This window comes from Kryptolebias marmoratus, linkage group LG23 (genome assembly GCF_001649575.2).
Source record: "Kryptolebias marmoratus isolate JLee-2015 linkage group LG23, ASM164957v2, whole genome shotgun sequence".
Lineage (NCBI taxonomy): Eukaryota > Metazoa > Chordata > Actinopteri > Cyprinodontiformes > Rivulidae > Kryptolebias > Kryptolebias marmoratus.
In genome coordinates this window covers 6437354-6464903 of record NC_051452.1, presented here as the reverse complement: position 1 = coordinate 6464903, position 27550 = coordinate 6437354, and the positions used below count along the sequence as shown (strand labels likewise).

The following is a 27550-nucleotide window of genomic DNA, read 5'->3' as shown; positions in this document are numbered from 1 at the left end:
GTTTTTGTGCTTCTAACAGTTTCTACATCATTAAATGATTGTTTTTGAGTTAATATAATTTAAACTGGAGACAAATATCCCTCGCTTTGTTTACGACTCGTAATTGTGACCTGACTCTGCTGATTTCGCTCACTTATCACAAAAAAAACTTTTGGTTGTGAAATTTGCAGATTTAAGGTTATTTTTTAACCAGAGATGATGCACATATTCAAAAAACAGTAGAAACTGGTGTTTTTTAACAGTTTCAGAAGCTTTAACTCATTTCTTCTTATAACCAGGAGCTTTTTATGTCTAACATGAACCAAATCTAACTCATCTGAATCATTTCTTTGATTTAAAATCTTTTAAATGAATAAAACAACAAAAGAAATGTTTATTTTTCCTGTTTATTAGCATTAAAATGAGAGGGTTTCGTCTGCAGACTCACAGTTTCGTACGTTTTGTTTTGTTTGTGTGTTTTTCTGACAGAAATGTTCAGTTTTTGTGTAAAACGTCGGGAGGCGGAGCCGACACGTCCGTCTGGGTTCAGGTTAAAGAGCTCCTGTCAGGGAAGATAAACGAGCTGCAGTTAAAGGATTTAAATTACAGTTAATGACATAAATCAGCTTCGTCTGCACGGGCTGCAGGCAAGAGAATCACGTTTTACGAGTCTTTGCTGCTCAGTTCAAACAGCTTAACTCTAAAAACAAACTTTCAGCTCGGTTCTGGAACAGAACCGGGTCTAAGAACAGAACCAGTCCACATCAGAATTCAGATTTTAGATTTATGTTTTTAAATTAGTTTAATTAGATTCTGTAACACGTCTGAACGCTCATCGTTGAAAGATTAACGAACTAGTTAAAAGCCAAAAGCATCAAAAGGCCAACTAAAAGCTAGGCTAGCTGAAAGCTGAAGTTAGCAGAACCACAGCTACAGGCTAAAAGTAGCAAAAGACTAGCTTAAATAAACAACAGGCTAGCTAAAGCCTAAAAGCAACAAAAGGCCACCTAAAAGCTAAAGGTAGCCATAGGCTAGCTGAAAGCGAAAGGTAGCAAACGCCTACCTAAAAGGTAAGGGAGCAAAATGGTAACTAGAAGCTAAAATTAGCAGAATAGCTCCAAGCTAGAAGCAGCTAAACTAGTAATAGGCTAGCCAAAATCTAAAAGTAGCTAAATGGTAGTTGGAGCCACAAGTAGCAAAGGGCTAACTAAAAGCTAAACTTAGCAGAACCACAGCTGAAGCCTAAAAGCAGCAGAAGATCAAAACAGAGGCAGCAGCTGAAGCAGATTTAAAAGTTTTTGAAGGAATTAAAGAGAATGTCACGTGTTTCTATGAGGAAAACATTTGTAAACAGAGTTAAATATTTAGAAAATTATGAAAGTTACAAAAAAAGCGAGGTGAAGGTTTTCATACAGGAACAGCTGAAATAACACAGAGTTCACAGAAGGACCACAGCTGGTGAATAAACTATAAATAAAACTATAAAAGGCTGTTTCCAGCTGTGGCTTGATGTTCCTGAACTCATCAGCAGGTGGCGCTCTCTGTCCTCCTCCTCCTCCTCCATCTCCATCATAAAAACCGCCACACAAACAAGTCGATGCCTTATATTATTTAAGGGGAATTATTCTGGAAATGTTCCGCCTTGTTCCGGTTCTTTAAATGTGATTTGTTAAAAAGTTTTAAACGAAGGACTGCAGGTTGATAAAAGAGATAAAAACCTGTCAGTGTTTTCCCTGCAGGACAAACAGACCTGATTTATTTTATAACCAGATTTTTCCTTTAGTTTCAAGCAGCAAACCGTCTGATTTTCTACATTAAATCTCGGTTTAACGTCTGACTGGGTGTTTAAAGTAAACCACTTATTTTCAGGATGACAGGCGCCTGAAACCACGAGACACATCAGCCGTTAGACGGCGTGTTGGCTCCCTGCGGCGGAGGTTAACGGTTGAATAACAGAATCTGTCTCCGTCTGTTTGATGAAGACTCCTGCACGGAGAGCGGGAAGGTGTACGCCAACAAGGAGGTGTGGACCCCGGAGCCGTGTCGGATCTGCATGTGCGATAACGGCGCCACGATATGCGAGGACGTGGTGTGTGAGGACCTCGGGGGCTGCCCGAACGCCGCTGTCCCGGAGGGCGAGTGTTGTCCCGTGTGCCTGACTGCCGCTTCAACGCTTCCTCCCGGCCCAGACGCCACCTCAGGTGACTTCTTATGCACTCGTGATCCGGGTCAACCTGGCGTTAGCAAACAACCCAGTTCAAGATGGCTGCGACAGCAAAGCCATCTTTTTAAGCCCAAACATGGCTACAGCTCAGCCGATCCCACGGCGTCTTTGATTAACCTCCGACACGCAAGGCAACGGGCAACAAAGGCTCGTTAACTCGTCTCGTTAACTCTCGTCTTGTTAACTCGTCTCGTTAACTTTCGGCTTGTTAACTCTCGTCTTGTTAACTCGTCTTGTTAACTTTCGGCTCGTTAACTTTTGGCTCGTTAACTCTCGTCTTGTTAACTCGTCTCGTTAACTTTCGGCTCGTTAACTCTCGTCTTGTTAACTCGTCTTGTTAACTTTCGGCTCGTTAACTTTCGGCTCGTTAACTCTCGTCTTGTTAACTTTCGGCTCGTTAACTTTCGGCTCGTTAACTCTCGTCTTGTTAACTCGGCTCGTTAACTCTTGTCTCGCTAACTCTCAGCTCATTAACTCTCAGCTCGTTATTTGATTTGTTAACTTGATTCGTTAACCCTTGACTCGTTAACTCTTGTCTCGTTAACTCTCAGCTCATTAACTCTCAGCTCGTTACTTGATTTGTTAACTTGATTCGTTAACTCTCGACTCGTTAAGTCTCAGCTTGTTAACTCTCGTCTTGTTAACTCGTCTCTGTAACTCTTGTCTCGCTAACTCTCAGCTCGTTAACTCTCAGCTCGTTAACTCTCAGCTCGTTAACTCTCAGCTCGTTAACTCGGCTCGTTAACTTGGCTCGTTAACTCTCGTCTCGTTAACTCGATTCGTTACCTCTCGGCTCGTTACGGGACACCAGGCAACAACGAGAAGAGCAGCTCGCTGTAAGGCCCCGTTCAGACCTCGCAGCACACATCAGTCTTGTCTCGGTCGATTCAAGCGTTCACACCTGGCGGTTAACCCGAGAACGTTTCAGGACATCAGAGACCAGCTCAGACGATTCTGGAAAAACTGACAACACATTCAAACACCAGAGCTATTTTTTTTTATTTTCCTTTATTTGGCTTTAACACGATTCAGAGCCATTTTGTTTTAGTTGTCTCTAAATAAGCTTCATTACGTCATCGATGGGAGGAAAACAAAACAACGATTAGTGGCGTCACAAAGCAAAGACCGAAAGTTTTAACCCATAAAACTCTCCAGAGAAATATTCTCCAGAATATTCCCAAAGATGGCCGTTCAGCCAACTCTTCTTTCGTTTTAACCCCGAGGTGTCCAGGTAATATGTCTGCTGCGGTCGGTCCAGTTGGAGGTCCCGCGGTTCAGACCCCCTCCCGAGGCGGTTTGAGTGAAAACGTTTTCCGCATGCTTTGAGGCTCCTCCCACCTGCAGCCTGGCAGCTCGGGACAGATTTTAGGTTCTTTGAATGAAATGTTCAGTTCTAAAACGGAGAACCCGTGGTTTCTGCGCCACAGCTGCAGACGGCACCGGGGAGAGCTGCGCCGCAGACGGCGAGGTCTACCAGCACAACGACATCTGGAAGCCCACGCCCTGTCGCGTCTGCGTCTGCGACAACGGCGTCTCCATCTGCGACGAGATCGAGTGCAAAACGTTGGCGAACTGCGAGAAGGTCGTGACCCCCGAGGGGGAGTGCTGCCCGGTGTGCGACAGCTTCGCCGGCGCCAGAACCAGGATAGGTGAGGCGCGGCGTTCAGCGTTTATAAATATATTTATAACATTAATGACTGAAAACTGACTGATTTCTTCTCGTTTTATCCCAGAATTGTTGGGTTTTAAGGTAAGTTATTAATTTCGTTCTAAAACCTTGAAAATGGCTCCTATAAAAGCTGGCGTTCTTCTTCTTCAGGGGCAGAAAGGTGAACCAGGTGACATCCCATATGTAAGTAAAACATTTCTGTCAGATCTGGTATCTTTGCAGCTTCCATTCCAGAAATAAACTTTTATTTATTTGTTGTTCAGGCGGTGGGGCTCCCGGGACTCCCAGGACCAGCGGTGGGTGACGAGAACGTTCCTAACGATCGTCAACTTTTTAAAGACTTTTAGCTTCACTTGAAGATAAATATGACCCCAAAAACCAGAAGCAGCTCTTAAATAAACCTTCATCCAACTTAAAATAACTTCAATAACTTCAAACAAAACAATCTTCAAAGGATTTCCCCACATTTAATGTGCATAAGGCAGATATATAATATAGCAAAACCAACAAAAACTTTGGTTTTCTCCAAATTTTGAGCAGAATTTTAAATTTATCCTCCAACAAACAACTTTCCCAACATTCAGTTTTTACAGAATCATCCAGCTGTGATATTCTCATGTTTATTTAATAAATAAAAAGTATCTGAACTAAATGATATCTGGTTATCAAAATAGGACTAATTTACTTAGTTTTTTTTTTATTTCTTGAATAAAACTACGTGCAATAATAAAGATAAAGAACAAACCATTTATGCCCCTCTCTGTCTTCAGATCAAACTCCAGGTTGTCGTATAATTAAACATTATTATCAGACAGTTTTATAAACAGAAGCTTTTACTGTTTTTTACTCTAAATGAAAACTAAATTCTCATCGTTTTGTCCTGAAGAAAACATTAACTCTGGGATTAAAATGAGTCCGTAAAGACACAAACTAGTCTTCTTGTCTTATCATCTCCTTTAAAACTGATCCGTTTTCTCTGCCAGCTGTCTGGAAATCCCTTCGTATAACAGTTTGGGTTACTGTGAAGCTTGGGGATTCCCTCTTTTTGTCCTGACGACATCACTCCAGACCAAAAAGCAGACGATAAATCACCAAATGTCAACAAACTACGGATCGTTTTGAAGCTTTAGACACAGAGAATTTTAATATATAACAGAACCGGACAGTAGAGGGTGCCAAAAACACCTCCGCAGCCATGTTTTCATGACCCGAGTTTCCTTTTGTCTGCTGATGAAAATGTACAAATAAGTGATAAATAAAAATAAATAAATGTTTGTTGTCCTCCTCAGGGCCCTCCAGGAGCTCAGGGACGCTCGGGACCGAGGGGCTTTAAGGGCCGACGGGTGAGTCAGAACCAGATTCAGCTCAAACCTTGAAGCTTTTATTTCTTTCACTGCTTTTTGAAGGTTTAAACTTTGTGGTTAAAATGCAAAAAAAGCCATTTTTACCATTTTATTAATTTGTTTGTTTACATCTCAGAAAGTCTCATAATGAGAGGATCAAACTTTCTTTTCTCCAAAGTTTGTTTTCAGGATGTCAATATTAATTAAAGTCAAAATAACGGCCTTTAAAGCTAAAATTAAAATATATTTTTTTAAATTTCTTATCATTTGTTTTCAGACTGAACAATCAGAAATCAGTTTATTTCTTTTCAGCCTCACTCATTTTGCTTCAGTTTATTCTTTTTTTTTAAACTCATTTTTCAATATTTTAGGGATTCCAGGGACCTCCGGGGTTCGACGGAGAGCCCGGTGTGCCGGGGAACCCGGGAGAACCAGGACCCCCTGGTGACGTGTCTCCTCCCGGGGTGAGCTGCGCTCCACATCAGTTCATCAATTCCTGTTTAGCTTATTTTCTGGGTTTGAACTGAATCGATCTCTTCCTCGAAGGGAAACCTGGGGTCTCAGATGGCTTCGGGCTACAGCGAGAAGTCGGGTTTTGCTCGGATGACGACGGCATCGAGGGTCAGTCCTGCTGAGGCGCCCAGAAACCTTTTACAACCTTCAAACGTTTTGTCTGATTTCATTTACCGAGCATGAAATGCTGCCGTTTCAGGGTGAACCAGGACCAAGAGGACTTCCAGGAGCATCCGGGGCTCCGGTAACTTTGAAGACTTCTTTTACTTTTGCTTGAAGGTCTAGCAGATAAGAAGCTAACTTTAACGTCTCCTCTCAGGGTCCACCTGGTGGACAGGGAATCCCTGGAGAGGCTGGAGATCCGGGACAGATGGTAGGATCGTTTCTACGTCTGATTCTGATGCTGAAGCTTCTTCTCATCCTCAGAAACCTAAATGTGCTTTTTTTAGGGTGAGCCAGGTCATCGAGGGCCCGATGGACCTCCAGGAAAACCAGGACCTGACGTGAGTCAGAAATATACACGTCCTCTTATTGGATCAGTCGGACATATTTAGGTTCTGGTGTTCCTTCTTTTTCTGGCCAGGGAGAACCTGGACCTTCAGGAGCAGCAGGAGAAAAAGGATATCCAGGATCAGCGGTAACCAATAATAAACAGAACTGGATATTAGTTAATTATGGAAATAAATATATTATGAATCTGAAAGGAAAGCCAATGTTTTGAATGCAGGGAGCGAGAGGGTTCCCCGGACTCCCAGGTCTTCCAGGACTGAAAGGACACAAAGTAAAGCTTAACTTTTAAACATCAACTTGAGGTTTTTAGGTGGAAAAAAGAAAAAGAGACCAGAATCTTTGACATTTTGATCTCCAACAGGGAAGTGCTGGTCTGGACGGGTCAAAAGGAGAGTCTGGGGCAGTCGGGACCAAGGTAGGAATCTGTTTCCTGATCCTGTGGTTCCCCAAGTGGAGGGGAACGGTTAACGAGCCGAGAATTAATGAGTCGAGAGTTAACGACCTGAGTTAACGAGATGAGAGTTTACCAGATAAGAGTTAACGAGACAAGTTACCGAGACAAGTTACCGAGACAAGTTACCGAGACAAGAGTTAATGAGTCTAGAGTTAACGAGCTGAGACTTAACGAGATGAGAGTTAACGAGATAAGACTTAACGAGATAAGACTTAACGAGAGTACCGCCAACAGTACAAACTCAGACCATGAGTTACTTCTCACAAAGATCCTGAATACATGTGACTAAAGTTAGAGCGCAGACACAAAGGGTTCCCCTGTGACCTTAACCTTTGACCTTGTGACCTTAAAATCATTAGGGATCATCCTGACACATGGGGTGTTCAGCTGTGCAGTTTGACATTCCTACATTAGACGGTTGTAGAGTTTGAGGATGGACAAGGTTTTCACAAGGGGTTCACCTGTGATCTCGACCTATGACCCTATGACCTTGAAATCAATAGGGATCATCCCCAGCCTTGTGGGGGTCCAGCTGTGCAGTTTGACGCTCCTCTATTAAAGGTTATCAGTTTAGAGCTCAAACAATAAGTAGATAAGTTGTATAAAAACAGGACACTTTAAAACTGTGGTTTTGTGTTTTGCAGGGTTCATCAGGGACTCCCGGTCCAATGGGTCCTTCTGGCCCTCTGGTAGGCAACAAATACAACAGAAAGAAAGAATCCCAACCACTGACCCAGAACCCAAACACTAACACCCGTCTTCTGTTTCAGGGGCCGGCTGGTCTGCAAGGTGAAAGAGGCAGAATCGGACCAACTGGGGCTGTGGTACGAAATAAGAACCACCCGATTCAAAAGTCAAATATCGTCAAATGATGGGAGTTAAAACGTTTTCTGGTTTTGTTTCAGGGCAAACGTGGCACGCCGGGCCATATTGGCAAACCTGGACCTCTGGTAAGTTTACATTTAAATAAACTTTAAGTCATATTAAGATAAGTCCTAAAAATCTGCTGAGAAAAAAAACAGACTGGGTCAATTTTTTTTTAAATCTCACCGATTGGCTCCTTTTAAGCATCTAAACCCAGAGTTTCCCATTTATGACTTTCTGCTTTACTTTAATTGATTTAAATTGAATAAAACATTTAAACACTGTCCTTCATCCACAGGGTCCAATAGGAATCCCGGGAATGCCAGGATTTCCCGGTAATCCAGGAAATAAGGTGAGATTCTTCACTTTCCTTTTAACTCAGGTTTGAACTGTATTTTAATTCAAATCTACACTGAAACCTTTAAATTATAAAAGATGATCATATTTTGAATAAATGACTTGTTTTAGGGGAATTTTCTGGTTGTAAATTAAATCAAATCCAACAGATTATTAAAAATATTCAGCATCCCTTGAAGGAACGCACGTTGCCCGCCAAAGTCTTAAACGAAGGTTTCCTCCGGTCTGTTGGAGCTCAGCTACTACCACACCAAAGCTTAGGTCCATATCTGTAAAACTGACTGAATTAGAGCCGGTTTTGTGTTGCAGATCCAGTGATTATTTTATGACATTTAAATTAAAATCCATCTAGTGGGTCACGAGATATTTTGCTGACAGACGGGCAACCAACAAACTACAACTTGGTGCGAAACTTCAACAGGAATCAGATTTCTACAAACCACAGAGCAGACGGACATCAGAAATATGTGAGGCGGGGTTTTAACCGTGTTTGGATTGTATTTTACAACCAACTATTAGTAAAAACACAAAATACAAAATACACTTTGATCAAATTAACATTTATAATAAACTCTGGTTTAATACTCCGAACTCCATGTCAATCTTTGCACTTTTGGTCAATTCGTACCCAAATCTTTTGGGGTACAAATTAAGCACCTAACAGTGACTATTGTATATAATATATATATAATAATAAAATGTACATAATAAAGTAGGGACAGGGGATATTTGTTGAGGTGTGGACGAAGTGGTAACCGTTTTGCACCCAACTGGTCAAACGGTGTGTTGACCTGAGGGACAAATGGACCTGATGGAAACTCAGCCTTTCATCACATCAGAAACTTAAAACTCTTTTCGTGTTTGTTCTTCTATTTCTGTTTCTTTAGATTAGAAGCTTGGATAGCATCTGTGGAGCTGTGTCGTTTCCCGACTATTATTTAAAACGTACCTTTTCAGACGGGCCAAAACTTTGCTACCCTCCTTAACTTTGGTCCGACCTTTGATAAAACTTGTGTGTCGTGGAACAATATGGCTGCTCATATATTAAGAATAATGTATTTAATCAGCCACCCATGCTGGTGTCCAATCACTGAGGTGTTCTTAAATCGTTAAATCTTACCTGGATGCGTTGGTTGGTTCAGGGGGAAGCCGGACCCACAGGAGTGAGAGGAAGTCGGGGACAGCAGGGACCCAGAGGGGACGCTGGACGAGCAGGACCACCTGGACCGACAGGACAGCAGGTTTGTTATCATCTAAACCCCAGAGTGAAACAGATATTCTCGGACTGCACCGAGCTTCAAATGAAGAACAGTTTTTGTTCCAAATCAGGGCGCAGCAGGATCTGACGGAGCTCCAGGTCCCCGCGGCTCATCTGTGAGTTTTTACAGAACGTCTGAGGAGAAACCTGACCATAAATATGCGTTTCATTAAAAGAAAATACATGCTTTTCTTCCTTAAAGGGACTGGCAGGTGTTCAGGGTCCACCAGGCCTGGTGGGTCCAGCTGGTCCTCCTGGACCTCAGGGAACCACCGGAGTATCAGGACCCAAAGGCCAACTGGTACGGATGTCGTTCGAGTTCAACTCGGTCTCAGTTTAAGCTTTTAAAACATTCTGATCTTTTGTCTGACAGGGCGATGGTGGATTTCCTGGACTTAAAGGAGAACCTGGACTCAAGGGAGAAAGAGTAAGTCGAACAAACACCGAAGCTTCGTCTCAAAGGTTTTATTTTTGGGTTTAAACTGACTGGCTGATCGGTGTTAGGGTGACCATGGTCTTCCGGGTCCATTAGGTCCCATGGGAGAGGACGGAAAGCGTGGACCCAGAGGTGATGGTGGATCCATCGGACCTCCGGGACCACCCGGAGAGACTGTGAGTCAGCTCAGAATACAAATTTTTGTGAAAATCCATCAAAAAACTCCAATTTAGACACAAAAATGTGTGTCTTTTCTTTAGGGACCCCCAGGAAACCGGGGTTTCCCCGGAGCTGACGGTCTGCCGGGCCAAAAGGTGAGTGACGGAAATGATTCGGTTTTTACTTCACGCCTGTTTGTCTCGTTTTAAACATCTGCTTCTTGGCTGAACAGGGAGCTCAGGGCGAGAGGGGGGTGCCGGGATCGGCCGGCGGTAAAGGCTTAGACGGAGACCCAGGACGTGATGGAGAGCCAGGTTTAACTGGAGCACGGGTAAGACGGACACAGGTTCCCACAAGGTCTTAAAAAGATCCCAAAGAGTCTGGAAGTCAGTCGTTTCCAGGTCTTTTAAAGTTTGTTTCTGGACTGGAATCCATTTAATAACAAAATAAATAATAATAATAATAATAATAAATCAAACAAGCGGAATGAATTTCAGCTTCATTATATCTATAATTTGGACAGAATGCTGTGCAAAAGTAACACTTTGTTTTATAAAAGCGACATAACGTTTTGTTTGACGTGAGGAGGCCATTAAAACCATTTTGAGTCATTTCTGAACTGATTAAGGACAGGTTGTAACGACAAAAGATGCTGGGAAAAAGGAAAAATTCACATTAAAGAAGCTGGAAAAGTGCCTGAATTTGGCTGAGACCCAAACCGGCCTCATCGGACTCCTTCTCTTTGAATTCAGATCCATGTTTTTAATCTTCACACTGTGTCATTATGTCCCATTCTGAGTACGCTTCAAAGTTTAACTCAAAGCAAACAAAAGAAACATTAATTCAAATGAAATGGTCTCGTTTGTTTTATATCTCAGGGTCTCTCAGGACCACTCGGAGCTCAGGGAGCAGAAGGAAGACCAGGACCGATGGTACAAACAATCTTACAACACTGTCCCCAAACGGAGATCACATTGTAGAACAAATGTGATGCGTTTGATAGTTTAAAAGGTCATTTTAACATTTCTCCTCGTCTTTTTAGGGCCTAGCCGGAGAAGACGGCAAACCAGGCTCGGCCGGTTCTACTGGGAACAGAGGACCAGCTGGAAACATGGGTCTGCCGGGACCAAAGGGCTTCCCAGTCAGTATGAATGTGTTGGAGATCTGACACAGATAATTAGAATTATGTGACAGAAAGGGCTGCCATTTTTCCTTTTTTTGATGAAAATTAAGTAGAATTTTAAGAGTCATGGAGAAAAGAAAGTCCACCTCTTTCAACAGAACTTCCCAGGATCCGACAGAGGAAAGAAACCTAAAAACACCTGATGTGTTCTGGAAAACAGGAAGTAAAAAAAACAGCTCAACAAAATAAATCAGACAAATAATTTAAAATACCTTGAATTCAAAACAGAAACACAGAAAACCAGATCACAAACCGAGACGACTGCCCATCAAACCAGCAGATTCCCCCTGAAGGTCAGACCGTGCAGTGCTCAGACTCTACAGGCCTCAGTCAGCAGGTCAAAGGTCAAAGGTTAAAGCCTCTTCTCTCTAAAAACAACATGGCAGCTCGACTTGAAGGAACCAGAAGACTTCTGGAGCAGAACCAGACCAGAGGACAGATGTTTACCAAGAATGCACTGCAGCTGTCAGCACGGTGGTGGAGGGCTAATGGTTTGCGCTGATTCTGGAGTCAGATGTGACAAACAGGACAATGATCCCAAACACAGCAGCTAATCTACAACAGAACCAGAACCTCAGAGAGCTGAGCAGAAACCAATGAGCTGAAGCAACGCTGGAAAGAAGAGTGGGCCACAACTGCTCCACAACCATCAGAGACAAACAGGAACCCACTCAGAGTTCTGCTGCTGGAGGAGGTTCTACAACCTGCTGGATCGGGATTTTTCCCAACAGCTTTTCCAGTTTGGTTTAGTTTTTGTTAAATAAATAACTGATAGAATTACTTGCGGTTAGACTGAAATAATTTTAGAACCTGATTGACCAGATCAGTTTTATGAGGTTCTAAAACCTTAGAACTGAAAGAAGGTGGACTTTCTTTTCCCATCGCTGTAAGCTCTTAGATTTCATTTAAAGCGTTTACTCCGAGGAAACAGTTATTTATTTTTGTTTACATGCTTGTTTATTTCCAGGGTGATGCTGGGAAGATTGGAGAGGCTGGAAATCCTGGAGCTCCAGGTCCAAGGGTGAGGTTTTTCTTTAAATTTTTAACAAAAACTGAAAAACTCAAACGTTTTTGGGTCGTATTTTATCATCTTTGTCTTTTAGGGACCAAATGGAAAAGACGGAGAGACAGGCGCCGCTGGTCCACCTGGTCCAGCTGTAAGAAACCAACCAAATAATCTGAGTTTTAATAAATTAAACTAACATTTGATCATTTTAGCCTCTTTTTCTTTTCTCCAGGGTCTTGCAGGAAAGAGAGGCGAGCAGGGACCTCAAGGAGTGAGCGGTTTTCAGGTAAACATCATAAATACGTTGTCTTTGGCACTGAAAATAAAAATGTAATTAATTTATTTAACGAGAAATCAAATCTTAACGATTACAGATCGCATATTTATTGTTTGTTTTAAATGAATTAATAATGTAAACGGTAAGATTTATAACCTTAAAGTCATTTTATTCATTTCCCACCATTTCTGAGTCCTTGTTTTGTGAACTTTCTGCAGTCTAAAATTCCCTGGGGTTTGTTGGCTTTAAATACAAACATTTCTTGTTCTCCAACTAAAAAATAAAAAGTCGACAGTCTCGAAACAAAACAAAACAGATGAAGAAACTGTTTGTTTTTAGGTTTTATGCTGCTGCTTGGTTTTAGTTCATTCTATCCCTGATAAAACAGGGTGAAAGTTAAAGTAAACTTTTAATTTGAGTGTACAGGTGTTAAATTGGAGAGTTGATATTTTTGCGTTGGTGGTTTTTAGGGTCTGCCTGGACCATCAGGACCACCTGGAGAGGGAGGAAAACCAGGCGACGAGGTACGACAAAGAGGAGACTTTAACTTATTTAAAATGTATATGAAATTACATTATTATTTTGATTTTTATTGACTTGTTTTGGGGTTTTTGTTCAGGGTCTTGCTGGAGAAGTTGGTGCTGTTGGAGCAATCGGTCCAAGAGTAGGTCCCCGTCAAACCCAAATGTTCTGATTTACTCGGGCAGATTTAGTTGTTTTGCGCAGTAAGAACGAGTTGCACGTCTTTAACTATCGGCTCTACAGGGAGAGAGAGGCCCACCAGGAGAAAGAGGTGAAACCGGGCCCAACGGGCTGCTGGGACCTAAAGGAAGTCCAGGAGCGCCGGGACAAGACGGGCCGAAGGTATCACTGGGATAAAAAAAAAACCCTGTTTCATTGGACATTTATTTCTAGTGATAACTCCTGGTCTTTATGACCCACCTCAGGGTAACCCAGGTCCTACGGGTGCTGCAGGAGAGCAAGGTGGTCCGGGACTTCAGGGGATGCCTGGAGAGAGAGGCATTCCAGGACCCTCGGGCCCAAAGGGAGATGCTGTAAGTTAAAGAACCAAAAGAGATGATTGGTTTGTTTAACGCTTCTGGTCTTCTTCTGTTTAAAACTGCAACCAACTGCTCAATCTGAACTAACGTGCAAATCACCCTCCCTTCTGAGGGTCCCTGCTGGTCCAAAACCTTCTATCTTCAGACGAGTTTATACCAGTTTTAATCTCTCATGTGGACTGGGCTGACAAAGACCCTAATGACCCTCAGGAGGGAGTGATTTGCATGCAAGTTCAGCTTCCATAAACAGAAGCAAATCATCTTCAAGAAACAAAGGAGGGAACAAAAAAACCCTTTAAGGATTACCATGTCTCTGATGACGGAGAATCTACATAAACAGAATCACATCGTCGGCAAAGAAATAAACCCGACAGTAAATCTGAAGTTTACAGGATCAGTTTGTGAGTTTCTGAGATGTTTAAATCCTGATTTGTTCCAACAGGGTTCTGTTGGAGACAAAGGACCTGAAGGGAAAGCAGGAGCTGATGGCGCGAGGGTGAGACACCTGCAAACAAACATCGCTGCACCCAGAATGACGCAAACGTTCGTTTTAAACTTTGAACTACTTTACAATTTAATCTCACATTGATTATTTTCTTCCTAAAGGGGCTTGCTGGTCCTGTTGGACCTGCTGGTCCCGGGGGACCAAACGGAGAAAAGGTGAGTCTGATTTCAAAATACACACGTCAGTGGGGGTTAGCTAGGGAACAAAGGGTTTGACATTTCTGTTCCTCTGATGTGACGGACAAGGTTTTCCTAAAGGTGCCATCAGTGACCTTGACCTTTGACCCCATGACCTTGAAATCAATCGGGATCATCCTTGACCCATAAGGTGTCCACCTGTGCAGTTTGACACTTCTTTGTTAAACAATTATCGATGTAGAGCTCAGGCAAGAAAGTGTCCACAGACAGATGGACGGACGGTGCCATACCATAATATGCTCCATCTTAGGACGGGCGAATAACAAATATTACAATCAGTAGAGATTTAAAAAAGGACAAAGACTGTTTCTAAACATCTAATTACTGGACACATGAAATGCTTTAAGGACTTTGTCCTTTCAGGGTGAAACTGGACCACCAGGACCAACCGGACGCCGAGGCTCAAGAGGAACTCCTGTGAGCTCAACCTTTTTCTACAATAAATTAACTTTTTCATTAATTACTCCCATCTTAATGAGCGTGTGTCTGTGTGGCAACATTAACAGGGTTCTACAGGGGATCCTGGACCGATAGGGGCTGCTGGATTTTCTGGACCTCCTGTAAGTGAGCGCCAAAACCCAAACAAGAAGAAGAGAAACTGAAATTTAGGTTTTTAGAGGAGATCCTAGTTTCCTGTTTGATTTTGCCTTAGGGCTCTGACGGCGAGCCCGGGGTCAAAGGTGAAACAGGAGAGCCGGGCCAGAAAGGAGAAGGAGGATCTCCTGGACCACAAGGAATGGCTGGGAAACCAGGAGAGCAGGTACCGAAGTGGAGAATGACGAAATCCAGAAGAAGTTCTCTATTTTTTTGCTTGAAAAAAAGCGTAGAAACATTTTTCTAAAGAAAAAGCTCAAATTTAGCCGATGTGTCACATGTTAAAGGTTCTGATGATTCCAGGTTTGGATAACTGGGTCAATATTTCTGATGAAGCGAATCTGCTGGTGTGTCCGTAGGGTCCTGTCGGCGTGACGGGGCTGAAAGGCGGCAGAGGAACCCAGGGTCCAGCTGTGAGTCAAACGTCACATTTCAACCCTCCAGTCCGGGAATAAACTTCTTCTTCTCTGATGGAAAACGATTCCTTTCTGCAGGGATCGCCTGGTTTTCCTGGGCTGCCTGGAAAAGTTGGTCCTGCTGGTCCCACGGTGAGTTTTACCAGCCGAGCTGCTGAACGTCGGACGTTTTAAAGTTTTAAAGATGCTTGAGGAACTGCCACAGAAACGTAGTTTTATTTTTATTGGCTATATTTTGTTTTTAATCAGTGAAACTGAATGAACTGTGTGTTGTTTTCCCCAGCGAAACTGTGTTCCCACACATAAGGTCTGGATTTTTAGGATTAAAAAGGTTTCTGCAGGGACCAAAAAGTCATAAAAAGTTGAAGATCTCAGTCTACATTTAGTTCATCTTGAATGAAAACCAATAAAATTTGATACTTTGAAAAAGAACTGATAATTGATTATTTTTCCTTTTTTATGTAGGTCTTTAAGTTGAACGATTGTCATCTTTAAAACATCTTAAATTTGGCTAAAAACTGCAGAAACTGTCAAAATGAATATTGAGTTGACCTCTGGTTCAAAAAGTTTATTTTTACGAAGTTAAAGACTTGAACTCTTTTAGAGAAAACTAAATTCTTGACGTTTTGATGTGGAGATAAAACTGTCTGACCGTTGCTTCTGTTCACTTTTTAAACCTAAAAGTCATTAATTACATCAGAAACGATACAACTCAGTCAAAACTCACTATTGAATTGGCCATTTTAGAGTTTTAGTCGAGTTTTTATGAAGAACAAACAGAAATTAAAGGTTTAGCTTGAAAACACTAATATTAGATATTTGTGCCAATGTGAAGCTGTTTGGTGTGTTTGTCTTCAGGGTTCTGTTGGGGCAGACGGGCCTTTAGGCACGCCGGGGAAGAAGGGTCCTCCTGGAGTCCGAGGAGAGAACGGAGCTCCGGGTCGTCAAGGGGAAAACGGACCACCGGGACCACAAGGCGCCTCCGGAGAGAAGGGGGAATCAGGAGAGGACGGGCCTCCGGTAAGACGAAGAGGAGCGCTTTGTTTGTCCGCAGGTTTCAGTTGTTAACGCGCTCCTGTGTGTTCCCTGTCAGGGTCCTGACGGGCCTCCCGGACCGGCCGGCACCACAGGACAGCGAGGCGTTGTGGGTCAGCCCGGAGTCAGAGGAGAACGGGGTTTGCTGGGACTGCCTGGTCCAGCTGTAAGTTTCTCTATCATCTGATAGTGTTGGTGCTCTTTTACTTGACTAAGATGTGGACGTTTTGCGTTTATTTGCTCCCCAGGGTCCACCAGGGAAACCGGGAACTCCTGGAGCTCAAGGATCCAAAGGTCCGGCTGGTATGATTGGTTTACCGGGACCCACTGGGCCGAGAGGAGACGCCGGCACAGAGGTTGGTCCTTTAGGGCTCGACAGAAACATTTCCTGCTTCTTTTGGCCAAACTTGAATCATTTTACCATGAATGAAAAGCTGCAGATAAGATGAGCTTCTGTTGAGTTTCTTTATAAAAATGATCTGTAACGAAAACACGACGCAGGTGAGTCGGACTTTTGTGTTTCTGTAGCTGCTTCAGTCGGTGTTTCGTGTCCTTTTTATTCCAGGGTGTCGCTGGAGCCGAGGGCGCCCCCGGTAAAGATGGCCTCGTTGGAGAAAGGGTGAGAATTTGTTCTGCACAGCAACCCCTCCGAGACAGCAGGACGTCCAAAGAGACATTTAACAAACCTTTTAGATTTAGACGTAGGCGTGAAGAATGAAAACAATCACAACAAGAGAAGAAACAGTCGCACAAAAAGCAATAAAATCTGTAACTCTACACCTAAGATGTTATTTATCTCCAACACCGTCCCATAATTAAATCACCGAAATACCCAAACTTCATTAATTTATGTGGTATTTTCTGACATTTAAAGGTATCCTAACAAAACATCAAACATACAGACATTAGTTTTAACCACAAACTGGCACAAAGTTGTAAAAAGCTGAAGATACGCCACTGATGAAACAGGTTTTGTGGTAAATGTGGGAATAAGAGCCCGTCTACGTGACTCTGAATATTTTTGAAACTCCACCTGTTGACCAGAACACTTAAATATTCAAACCAAAGGACAACGAACTTTAAAAAACACAAAAACACTTGTAGTTTTGCAGACATTCGGCTAAGATTTGGTGCTGCAGCAGCTGAGAGTCGCTCACAGCTCACACCAGACTGCGTGACGTTTGTTTGTAAAACGTTTCCATTAACTTTGTTAGCGAAACATCTCATGAACCACTGGATGGATTTTATTTTAAAATGAGCCTTTTAGAAATCACTGGACAAACATCTCTGCTGCTCAACCCAATCCAAGATGTCCTCCACAGCTGGATGATCTTCGTAAACATCCAAAAATGTCCCCAACTCGGTCGGTTTTACGGATATTGAGGTAAAACTTGGCATGGTAGTAGCTGAGAGTCATCCATCATTTAAGGTTTGACCAAAAATGGCTCCTACTTCGTCTCTCCTCATCATTGGATAATCTGGGACCACAGGATTCAATGTTTGATGATAAATAAATAAATCCATCAGAAGAAAATGTCAGCTTCCTTAAAACCACCAAAAGCATCCAGTCGTAGCTCGTGTTAATTCTCCTCTGGTTAGTGGGGGCGTTTATCGACGTCAACGCATCTCTGGTTTGTGTTTGCAGGGAGATAAGGGAGACCCGGGTCCGGAGGGTCTGCCTGGCGTTGCGGGGTCTGCGGGTAACGAGGGTCCAGTGGGACTAACCGGGGGTCCTGGACAAAGCGGCAAAAACGTGAGTTCCACACCGGCTTTTAATCCGGCTTCACATCTGCCGATTGTTTCTCGTCACCTATGATGACGTCGTCTCGTTTGATTCCGGTTTAGGGTGACAGAGGACCTCTAGGACCCCTAGGACAACCTGGAGTCCGGGGCAAAGTGGTGAGGCTGTTTTCCACCTCATAATTGCCAAACTTCACTGCTTTTTTTTTTTTTTATTTAATCTGATGTGTTGAACCGTGGTTCTCCAAGGGCCCCCAAGGACCACAAGGAGAGAAAGGAGGTGCTGGAGAGCAAGGAGAGAGGGGTCAGAAAGGTCACCGGGGCTTTACAGGACTCCAGGGTCTTCCAGGAATCACCGTAAGGAAATTTTTTAAGTTTAAATCACGAAAAAGCTCATTTACAGTCTGTGGAACCGAAACTTGTTCGTGAAGATTTCTGCTTAAAACATAAGACTATAATTTTTAAGTGTTTATATCTTTTAATTCTGTTGCTTAATTAAAACGATGTAACAATAAGCAGAGGTGCAGTAATTGTGCACTTCTGGTTTTCAGACCACCCTCTTCAAAGCCACATTTAAATGACTATTCATGTGTGGTTATATCAGAAATGTATTTTAGTGATGCAGCTTTGGGGGTGAGATGAAAATAAAACTTTACAATAACCGGAGGGTCAACCATCGGTGCGTCCAGTTTGTCAGAAAAAAGCTGCACGACTTTAAATGAACAAACTAAATATTTTAGTCCTTCCAGAAACTGTATTTGGTTGATGGCAACCCATTTCTGTACGCAGCTCAATGAGAGATCTGTTAATAATCCGACCCGAGGTTTGGTCGTCACTTAAAAGATTCCCATGTTTCAGGGCGCCACAGGAGACGCAGGAGATCGAGGAATCGTTGGACCAGCTGGACAGAGGGTACACAGAACAACGTAACCAGATTGTATCATTGTGACGTATCGGTGTGGTAAAACTCCTTCTTGGTTCCACCGACACAGGGACCTCCAGGCGTGCTGGGTCCTCCTGGAAAAGAGGGAAATATCGGCCACCCCGGAGCAGCAGGAGCTCCTGGAAGCAGAGGAACCAGCGGAGATATCGGAGCTCAGGTGACACAAAACGAATCCAGGATTTATAATCCGTTTGTGGTGAGAGCCGAAGATAAAGCAGATTTATTTCATCTTCATCAGGGTCCACCTGGAGAACCTGGACCCCCCGGCCCCCCAGGCTCCCCGGGACCTCCCACCGCAGCCGTGGAGGAGCTCTTCTCAGTGGATTATGAGGGAATCGGCGATGTTCACGAAGGCGTGGACCTGGCGGAGTACGATGTTGCTGCGGATCCTCCTCCGGAGTTCAACAAAGATGAAGCTCTGCCCAATAAAAACATCCTGCATGCTGACACAGGCGTCCGGGCCACACTGAAGACCCTCAGCGGGCACATCCAGGACCTTCGCAACCCAGACGGCAGCAAGATGAACCCTGCGAAAACCTGCCAGGACATCAGGCACTGCTACCCTCAGAAAAAGAGCGGTCAGGGTCTCCTTCCTTCTCTTTAAGAATTATAAAACCTTCACACGCTCTGATTAGATGCATCACTTGTGTCTTTGATACAGGAGAGTACTGGTTGGATCCCAACCAAGGAAGCACCAAAGACGCCATCAGAGTCCTCTGCAACATGGAAACTGGTGAAACCTGCATCTCTGCCAATCCGGCCGACATTCCCCGGAAAGCCTGGTGGACAAAATCCAGCCCCAGTCCCAACAAACCCGTTTGGTTTGGAGCTGATATGAACGGTGGAACTAAAGTAAGGAGGATCTATCTGCACGTGACGGCTCTCAAACCTTTGAAGACTTGAGATTTTAGATCTTTAACTTCTCCGTTTTAGTTCCTCTACGGCAACAAGGAGGAGCAGCCGAACGCGGTGGCGGTTCAGCTGAAGCTGCTGCAGATGTTGTCAAAGGAGTCGCACCAGAACGTCACCTACCACTGCAAGAACAGCGTGGCCGTCAAAGACAAGAACGGCAACCTGAAGAAGGCTCTGGTCCTCCGAGGCGCCAACGGCCAAGAACTCCGAGCTCAGGGCAACCCCAGGCTGAGATACTCCGTCATCGAGGACAGCTGCTCGGTAAGTTGTCGCCCAAATCTCATTAAAAAGCCGTTTTATGACACTTCAACTGGCTTTCTGCCCTTTCCTCAGCAGTCGAACGGAGAGTGGGGCAGGACGGTGATAGAGTACAGGACTCAAACGCCCACCAGGCTCCCGGTCGTGGACTTGGCCCCCCTGGGCGTCGGGATGGCTGATCAGGAGTTTGGTCTGGACATCGGCCCGGTCTGCTTCTCGTAAAAACTCACAATGGACACGTGTAGCCCTTCCTTTTTTTTTTTTAAAGGAGTAAAAAAAGGAATATGGATGAACGTTTGATGTTTCGTTGCCGCCACAGACGGCTGAAGCTGAGAGAGATCTTTACAGTACCTACAAGTTCTCCACACGAACAGGAAACAGGAAGAGGTTTAGATGGACGGGACACAAACTGGAAGAGTGGCGTTTCATAGGAATTTAAAAGCGAGGACGTTGTGAATAAAAGCGTTCAAACCTTGAATTTTTCCCAGTGTATGTACAGATAGAGGCCTGGATGGAGCAGGAGTTGATATAGAAATGGCTGTAACTTTTCATTTTCATGGAATAAATGATGAAAATCAAGCTTGAACCTAAATTATTATTACCTTCAGTGCAGGAAGCCATTTAGTCTTTCAATGGAGAACCTTAATGGTTCTTTTTTTTAAAACTGTAAATGCAACACATGACTGTAAATTGATACATATTTGTTCACTGTTGACAATAGATGTGGAATAAATGTCTCACTTTGAAACAACTCGGTGTCTTGGAACCAGATTTTTGTTGTTTTTGAACTTCAGTTCCTGCCAGGATGTTGTGATCTTCTTCTTCTTCTGTTCTCTTTTCAGGGGTCTCCACAGCGAGTCCTCCTCCATCTAACTCTGTCTTCTGTGTCCTCTGTCCTCCATGTCCTCTCTGACTGCATCCATTTATGTCCTCTGTCTCTAACATCCTTCTGTCCCTCCTCTGCACATGTCCAAACCATCTCTGACCTCTGATGACCTCATTCCTAATCCTGTCCATCCTCGTCCCTCCCAAGGAGAACCTCAACATCTTCAGCTCTGACACTTCCTGTTCTGTCTCCAAACCAACATGGCTGCTCTCACCACTGTCTGGAAACCTTTCCTACGCTGCTAAATAAAGTAGATTTCCTCCAAGGAAAGCTCATCACACGCTGCCTTGCAAGTCAAAGATAATCACACAAACTCTTAGATCTCAGACGACGTGTTGGGGAGGATTCCCTGCAACTACCACGCCAAATTTCAGCGTAATATCTGTAATAAAAGCTGAGTTATTGCTGTTTTTGAGTGTTTTTTTACAGATCGTGTGGCTGTGGCAGCCAAGAGTTTTTGCCAAAGCACTGACATGATCTGTCAGTCCTCGGATTATGAGTTACAGACGACTCTCAGCTACTACCATGCCAAAGTCCAGCTGGATATCTGTCAAACTGACTGAGTTGAAGCCATGTTTGTGTTTAATAGGCTCAGTTAGCTGAAGGTTAATAAGGTTTACGTTCAGTTTCAATAAAACCTGTGCTGTTTCACTGCATTTGATTATTTTCTTATTTTTTAATGTGCAACTTAAAACGTTTGTATTCATATTAAAAATATTGTTTTAATTTAAAGATTTTGTCGCAAAAATCAGACCTTTTAGGCCCCAACAGAACCAAAAACTCTGCAAACTCACAGGAGGATTTAATAAATGTTTCGTTTTGACCAGGAGGGGGAGACAAAGCTTAAAGAATACAGTTTTCACCTTAAGGTGAAGAAGGTTTGTGGTTGATCCAAACCAAACAGCAGTTCGTAAGTTAAAAATTCAGCAAATCTGCATCTTTAATTTGAATAAATATTAGTTTAATTTCATTTCCCAGGTCGTGTTTCCAAACCGGAGTGGAACAAATTAAATTTAAAAACGGAGTGAAAGAGAAGGCGTTCTTCCCGGAGGAAAAGGGGTCAGAGTTCAGGCAGCACATGTTTCTGCGCCGTCCTTTGCCCTCCTCTGGCGCTGAAAGACGTGACGCTCTCGCTGGTTTCCTGCAGCTCCAGCTCGCTGCACATCTGTCCAGGTGCTCATTTTTAGCCAGAGTTTCTATTTTCTCCTCAGCTCTGGAAAGTTAAACCGTAAAAGGTGTGGGTCACAGATATTAATCTGTAACTTGTTGTATTTATAAATCCCTTTATTTGATCATCTTAATAACAGTAAATTAGCTCCTTCCTGTCAGGATAAATCTTTAAACACCTACTTGTTTTTGACTTTGTATTTATCCAAGATTTATTAGCTTATCAAATCACTTTAATGCGATGAAAACCGAATAATCTTTTAACATTAAGGTCAGACATTTTCAGCCACTCATCCCGGTGATAAATGTCATTTATTTGTTTTTTTAATGTTTTTTTTATAAAGTTATTTGGGATTTTCTCTAACCCACACAGAGTAAACATGATCCATCCAGACTCAAACATAAACACTCATCTAAATGTTTTAATAATTGGTGCTGAAGGTTCTAGAAGTTCTTCGAACCTGTCGAGACCAATTAACGTCTCGTTAGCGATCGTGACTGACTGCAGCTAAGGATTTCTCTGACAGCACTCAATATTAGGCAGGATGTTGAAGAACAACCCAGGAACCACCAAGACTCAAGCCTGCAATGAACTGGAACCTGCTGGGACACCTGTGTCCCTGTCCACAGAGGTCCAAGAAAGAAGCTCCGCCTCCAAAAGCCACACTTGGACATGGACGAGCCAAATGTCATCTGGAGAAAAGTTTGATGGTCAGACGAGTCAGATTTTGAGCTGTTTGGCTACAACGACAAAAGGTTGTCAGGCATGGTGGTGGCAGCATCATGCTGAGGACGACCTCCAAACTCTTCATCTTCACCTCAAATCAGCAGCTGGACTGCTGGAACTCGGACACAGTTGGGTCCAACGAGACAATGATCCCAAACATCGGAACTGGTTTCTGATTGGATGAATCAGCCCCCCCGAAGCCCCGCCCACAACCCTGATGAAGCTTTGATTTAAAGCCGACTCGGTGCAGGAAACCAACCAATCTAAGTGAAGAAGAGTCAAACAGCAGCCAGAATTACAGAAGGAGAATCAGCTGAGTTATCCCCACTATTGTGTTTTTGATCTGTTGGCTGTAGCAGCCATGTTGAATTGACTTCATCCAATGGTTCCTGCCAGTATCATTTAAATTCTTCCAGCTGAAAAATTTCGCTAACAAGCGAACACGGGCAACATTATACGGTAATCTGTAATCAACTACCACGTGTTTGTTTACCTACAGCCAGCCTAACGGCGGTCAGTCACTCAAGCTTCCATGTGGTTTTGTTTACGTTGAGTGCGTACCCGCATTTCAAAACAACACATATGCTTTCAAAGGGCACCGAGTATCTTAAATATGAAACACTTGATTCAGCATGTTTTCAGAAACCAACCCAAACTGTTAAATTTAACTTGATAAAAGCGTTTTTTTCTTCATTCTGCGGGGGTTAAATATGTGAATTTAATTCCTGTTTGAAGCTAATCGAACCCCACAAATCAACGACGTTCTTGTTAATATTAGACGTGGACATGCGGGGGGTGCTGGTGCCTCTGGTCCTCCTGGAGAGGAGGAAGTCATGTCTTGTTTCCTCAGGAAACACATGTGAAGACATTAAATCTCCCTCATTTGCATCAATTTGTGCATCAAAGCACGCGCAGAAACACAGATTAAACTCCGGAGAAAGTCCGGGTCGGGTCTGCTCAGTTTTGCTCGTGAACGTTTTGCCCAAACGGGACCCTGAGATGACTTGGCAGTGACGCCCAGTTCCTGCCTGGGGTGTCTCTCGTTCGCTGAGGAACCTCAATGAGATTTCCCAGCTACTCCTTTTCCTTCCTGTGCACCCTGCAACCCCACCTCACTGACGCCCCTCTACAAACACTTACAGAGCTCCCGGGACAGACCATGAGAAAAGATCGAGCTGCTAGCCTGAATTATCCTCATGCGAACGGATCGGGTGTCTCTTTAACAACCCCTCCTAAAAAAAACAATCTGCTGTGTCAACATCTGCTTACATTTCTTCACCTCATCTCTGTTTATTCTTGTAACTTTTTGTCCTTCATGTTTACCTAAAAGCTAAACTGAACCCGATCTTTCAGAATAATCTCATCTGTTTGTTTCCGTATAAACTCTGGACTAAACCTAAAAATAAATAAAATAAAGGTTCAGTTAAATATAAAACAACAGATTTTAGATATCTTAAAATGCAAATAGTAGTAGCAACGTCTGCCTAAAAGTCATGTTATTTGAGTCGCCCCCTGGTGGCTGGTTCCAGTATTGGTCAAAAGCTCCGCCCCTTTTATGTTAAAAGTGCCGTTAAATAAAGGTTTATATTTTTAAATAATGCATTTTGTTTTGTTTGCATGTTTTAGAAACGTGTGACTGAAAGCTGCTCTGATTCGGTTTAGGAACTGGGGGTGAAAATGTGAAACTTTAGTTTTTTTAAAGGCCGTTATCCGTCAAACCAACACAGTAATGAACGTCTGAAACAAAAGACTAACTTACAGAAAAGGAAATCAGATTAATGCTTTTATTAAAGCATTTTAACTACAAATAACTGATTTAATTTTCAGGACAAACTGAGTCACATGGTTTGATATTATTAATAATAATAAACTGATTAACCAAGTCAACCTGAGTTTTAGCTCAATATATGCCAAAGGACAATTAGCTGTGGCGGCCATCTTAAATCAGATTGACCATAAAGCTTTTTGAGAGTTTTAATCATGAGATATTTTGCTAACAAACACACACACACACACTGAAAGGCACACGATCACATGCCAAATACGGCGGCGGGCGATAACGAGGAAACAGATTCCCATCGTTGTGCCGCGCGCACACACACACACACACACACACACACACACACACACACACCCTCCTCTGTGGGCTGAGGCTGATCAAAGGGGAAATGGGCTGCTTTAACATCCCACCTTTTCCCAGATTCTGGGCGGAGTCTGTGCCTGCTGGCAGCCGGGAGAACAATGGCAGGAAACTGGGAGAGGAGAGAGGGAGTTCCTGTTGGCAGGACGGCGCTGAAGACGAGAGCGATGACATGCCTGGTCCAAACAGAGGCCGCCCCGCCGCCCCGGGCAGAAGGAACTGGGCTCTTCAGAGCTGCGATCGGAGCTCATTGTTTGAGATGTTTTCGAGCGCCTTACTGCAAGTGTCTGACGTCTGGAGGGAGGGACGCCCGGGACATCCCGCTGGCTTTTATAAAGAAAAAAAAAAAACTTTTCAAAGCAAATAAACAACCATCCAGTTCTTCCACTGATGGCACCCAGGTTTATCGTTGTCATTACCCAAACTGTCTTATGCAGGGGTCTGTAATCTGTGGCTCTGGGGCCACATGCGGCCCTTTGTCCCTCTGCAGCGGCTCCAGTTTCCAAAAACATGCTTGATAGGTTCATCAGTAACTAAACTGTCCCCAGGTGTGAGTGAGAGCGTAAATGGTTCTTTGTCTCTTTTGTCTCTGTGTGTCCCTGTTCAGGCTGTCCCCCTGCGTCTCGCACAGGGACTCCTGAAGACAAACACAAGCTCCCCGAGACCCAGAAAGGAGAAGCTGGTAACTAACTAAAAGCTGCTGATAGGTCGGTTTGACCAATTATTGCACTAATGGGGGCCAAAGAAATGCTTTAAAAGGACCATATCTGCCCCGTGGGCCACTTCTTGAAGAGGCTTGCCTTACATTAAAGAGATTAAACTTATTTGTTGCGGTTTGTGGGACCTTTAGCCGAATATCAGGATCAAACTCTTCCCAAACCAACACTCTGTGTGACCACCGTCATCCTGTGAAGACATATTCCTCCCTCCATGATTAAACGATGAAGCCTTTGCAGACATCATGATGGTATCATAACGAACACATTTAGGAGTTTTTGAACAAAACAACAAACTCCACAACTGTCACAACAAACAGAAAACACCTTCTGGAAGGGTTGTGATTCTGCAACCAGTGCAGAAAGAACTGAAGCTGTTATAAATACATCACAAGTTTGTTTTTTACTGTAACTCATCACCTTCCCCTCACACACTCATTCGCTTACCTCTGCTGCGTATTCTCTCAATTTCTGAGGAGGGTCGAGGGTCTTCCCCGCCGTCTTTAACGTTCCCACGCTCCACCGGATGGTCGCCGGGTCTTCAGTTTACTTCAGCTTCTTCGCTGTCTTCACACTTCCACCGTGCGCTAAGTTAAAGGATGAAAGCAGCCCAGTTAGGTTTAAAGATAAACTCAAATTAAACGTCAACATTTTAATTTTACAGTCAGTGCAATAAACGGATTAGCAGTTATAATCAAATTTAACATTAAAAATAAAGCAGTTAGACATAAAATACAGACAAAATGAGGCCTTGTGCATTCAACAGCTTGATGTTTGTTATAGTATTACTGGTTTAAGCATCATAAAAAGGTAAAAAGACTTCAGTTCTGTAAGCCACATTTTACACAAACACACAAAACACTGAGCAGCGTCGGCAGATCAACCAACGTCGACCGAGAATCGAGAAAAGCGCAAAGGGATATACGATTTGGTTAATTTTGTATGCTGCTCCATTCCTGCAAAAGCAGACTTGTTAGTGGAAATATATTGTTTTATGAACATAAAAACAAATTGGATGAAAAACGCCTCATCAAATGACCACTGAGGGAGATGGATGGATTAAAATATGTGTCTGTGTCTAATTAAGCACTTTAGCACAGATATGTTTTGACTCAGAGTATTTCCTGTTAGCATACACAAAGTTTCACCTGTTTCCTGTATGTATACACAATGGGCAAGACAGACAAAACTAAGGAAAAGGTCACATTTTTAATGATTTATGAACTAAAACGACATAATACTCAGTAACAAAACACAATGCCACATTCTTTGAAGTACTAATAATGACAAAAGATTGTATGTCTGAGCTGAGTTTAGGTTTTTTAATCTGGTTAGCATCTAAGAAACACCCGTGTTGATGCAGAAAGAACTTTCCAAGATGGCGGCACAAATTCTCATCCCGCTAGCTAAACTCGCACAGAAGCTAGGGTCTGGTTTCAGCGAAACGGGACAAACAATTCGGATTTTTACAAGCTTAAACAGTTGTAGCAGAGTGAAACTACACATTTACACAGATAGATTTAAACCACAAACTGTCAGAAAGTTACTGCTAGTCACCTCACCGAATATTAAAATGTATGAATGATCCAAAAAAAGCTCTCTTCGTTGTTAGCATGGCGGTTAGCATTTTTTAGCTAAACCTTAGGGGTGCGCTTGATTTACGTCACTTGGCGTGTCAACCGGGGGGTGCGTTCAAGTAAACTAAAAGCGCAGCTTCTTAACTTTTAACTGTAACTTAACAAATAGCCGGAAGAAATTAACTGAAACCTTGTTGTATTAAAAAAATTAACATTTGGTTTGTAGTTTACTGAGAAAACCGGGGTTTTTACTCACCTTGTCAAAGTGGCCGCCATCTTCCCGCAGGGCCGCCTTCTTAAAGTCAAATCTCGTCGTGTCGTGATGTCTTCTCGCGATATTTCCAAACAGTTGAAATGGAAGTAATATTATCAAGATTTTATCAAGTTAGCCTGACTTGATTTTTTCCAGTGAAGATAAACTGATTTTTGAGTGGATACAAAATA

General features: G+C 43.2%; 1 protein-coding gene and 1 long non-coding RNA gene across 2 annotated transcripts in view; one reads left to right on the top strand and one right to left on the bottom strand.

Moving 5' to 3' along the window:
• The window catches only part of LOC108250328 (collagen alpha-2(V) chain-like), a 24315-nt gene extending 3671 nt beyond the window's left edge, over window positions 1-20644 (top strand). The window contains exons 2-55 of the mRNA XM_017440163.2: window positions 1962-2180; window positions 3631-3852; window positions 3937-3953; window positions 4023-4055; window positions 4136-4168; window positions 5162-5215; window positions 5587-5679; window positions 5762-5836; window positions 5928-5972; window positions 6048-6101; window positions 6178-6231; window positions 6312-6365; window positions 6456-6509; window positions 6600-6653; window positions 7337-7381; window positions 7463-7516; window positions 7598-7642; window positions 7855-7908; window positions 9056-9154; window positions 9243-9287; window positions 9374-9472; window positions 9545-9598; window positions 9676-9783; window positions 9868-9921; window positions 9999-10097; window positions 10645-10698; window positions 10809-10907; window positions 11917-11970; window positions 12053-12106; window positions 12188-12241; window positions 12703-12756; window positions 12852-12896; window positions 12998-13096; window positions 13180-13287; window positions 13736-13789; window positions 13900-13953; window positions 14359-14412; window positions 14502-14555; window positions 14648-14755; window positions 14949-15002; window positions 15084-15137; window positions 15864-16025; window positions 16099-16206; window positions 16289-16396; window positions 16606-16659; window positions 17686-17793; window positions 17886-17939; window positions 18030-18137; window positions 18639-18692; window positions 18773-18880; window positions 18962-19301; window positions 19385-19575; window positions 19657-19896; window positions 19969-20644. Of these exons, the coding sequence (XP_017295652.1) occupies window positions 1962-2180; window positions 3631-3852; window positions 3937-3953; window positions 4023-4055; window positions 4136-4168; window positions 5162-5215; window positions 5587-5679; window positions 5762-5836; window positions 5928-5972; window positions 6048-6101; window positions 6178-6231; window positions 6312-6365; window positions 6456-6509; window positions 6600-6653; window positions 7337-7381; window positions 7463-7516; window positions 7598-7642; window positions 7855-7908; window positions 9056-9154; window positions 9243-9287; window positions 9374-9472; window positions 9545-9598; window positions 9676-9783; window positions 9868-9921; window positions 9999-10097; window positions 10645-10698; window positions 10809-10907; window positions 11917-11970; window positions 12053-12106; window positions 12188-12241; window positions 12703-12756; window positions 12852-12896; window positions 12998-13096; window positions 13180-13287; window positions 13736-13789; window positions 13900-13953; window positions 14359-14412; window positions 14502-14555; window positions 14648-14755; window positions 14949-15002; window positions 15084-15137; window positions 15864-16025; window positions 16099-16206; window positions 16289-16396; window positions 16606-16659; window positions 17686-17793; window positions 17886-17939; window positions 18030-18137; window positions 18639-18692; window positions 18773-18880; window positions 18962-19301; window positions 19385-19575; window positions 19657-19896; window positions 19969-20115 (4652 nt within the window). The 3' untranslated portion in view covers window positions 20116-20644. The remainder of the gene's footprint in view (window positions 1-1961; window positions 2181-3630; window positions 3853-3936; window positions 3954-4022; window positions 4056-4135; window positions 4169-5161; window positions 5216-5586; window positions 5680-5761; window positions 5837-5927; window positions 5973-6047; window positions 6102-6177; window positions 6232-6311; window positions 6366-6455; window positions 6510-6599; window positions 6654-7336; window positions 7382-7462; window positions 7517-7597; window positions 7643-7854; window positions 7909-9055; window positions 9155-9242; window positions 9288-9373; window positions 9473-9544; window positions 9599-9675; window positions 9784-9867; window positions 9922-9998; window positions 10098-10644; window positions 10699-10808; window positions 10908-11916; window positions 11971-12052; window positions 12107-12187; window positions 12242-12702; window positions 12757-12851; window positions 12897-12997; window positions 13097-13179; window positions 13288-13735; window positions 13790-13899; window positions 13954-14358; window positions 14413-14501; window positions 14556-14647; window positions 14756-14948; window positions 15003-15083; window positions 15138-15863; window positions 16026-16098; window positions 16207-16288; window positions 16397-16605; window positions 16660-17685; window positions 17794-17885; window positions 17940-18029; window positions 18138-18638; window positions 18693-18772; window positions 18881-18961; window positions 19302-19384; window positions 19576-19656; window positions 19897-19968) is intronic.
• Window positions 247-27550, bottom strand: LOC112449875. Its single transcript, XR_005232747.1, has 4 exons — window positions 27363-27550; window positions 25977-26116; window positions 9034-9134; window positions 247-541 (listed from the first exon to the last, which is right to left on the bottom strand). It is a non-coding gene; the product is annotated as an uncharacterized LOC112449875 (long non-coding RNA).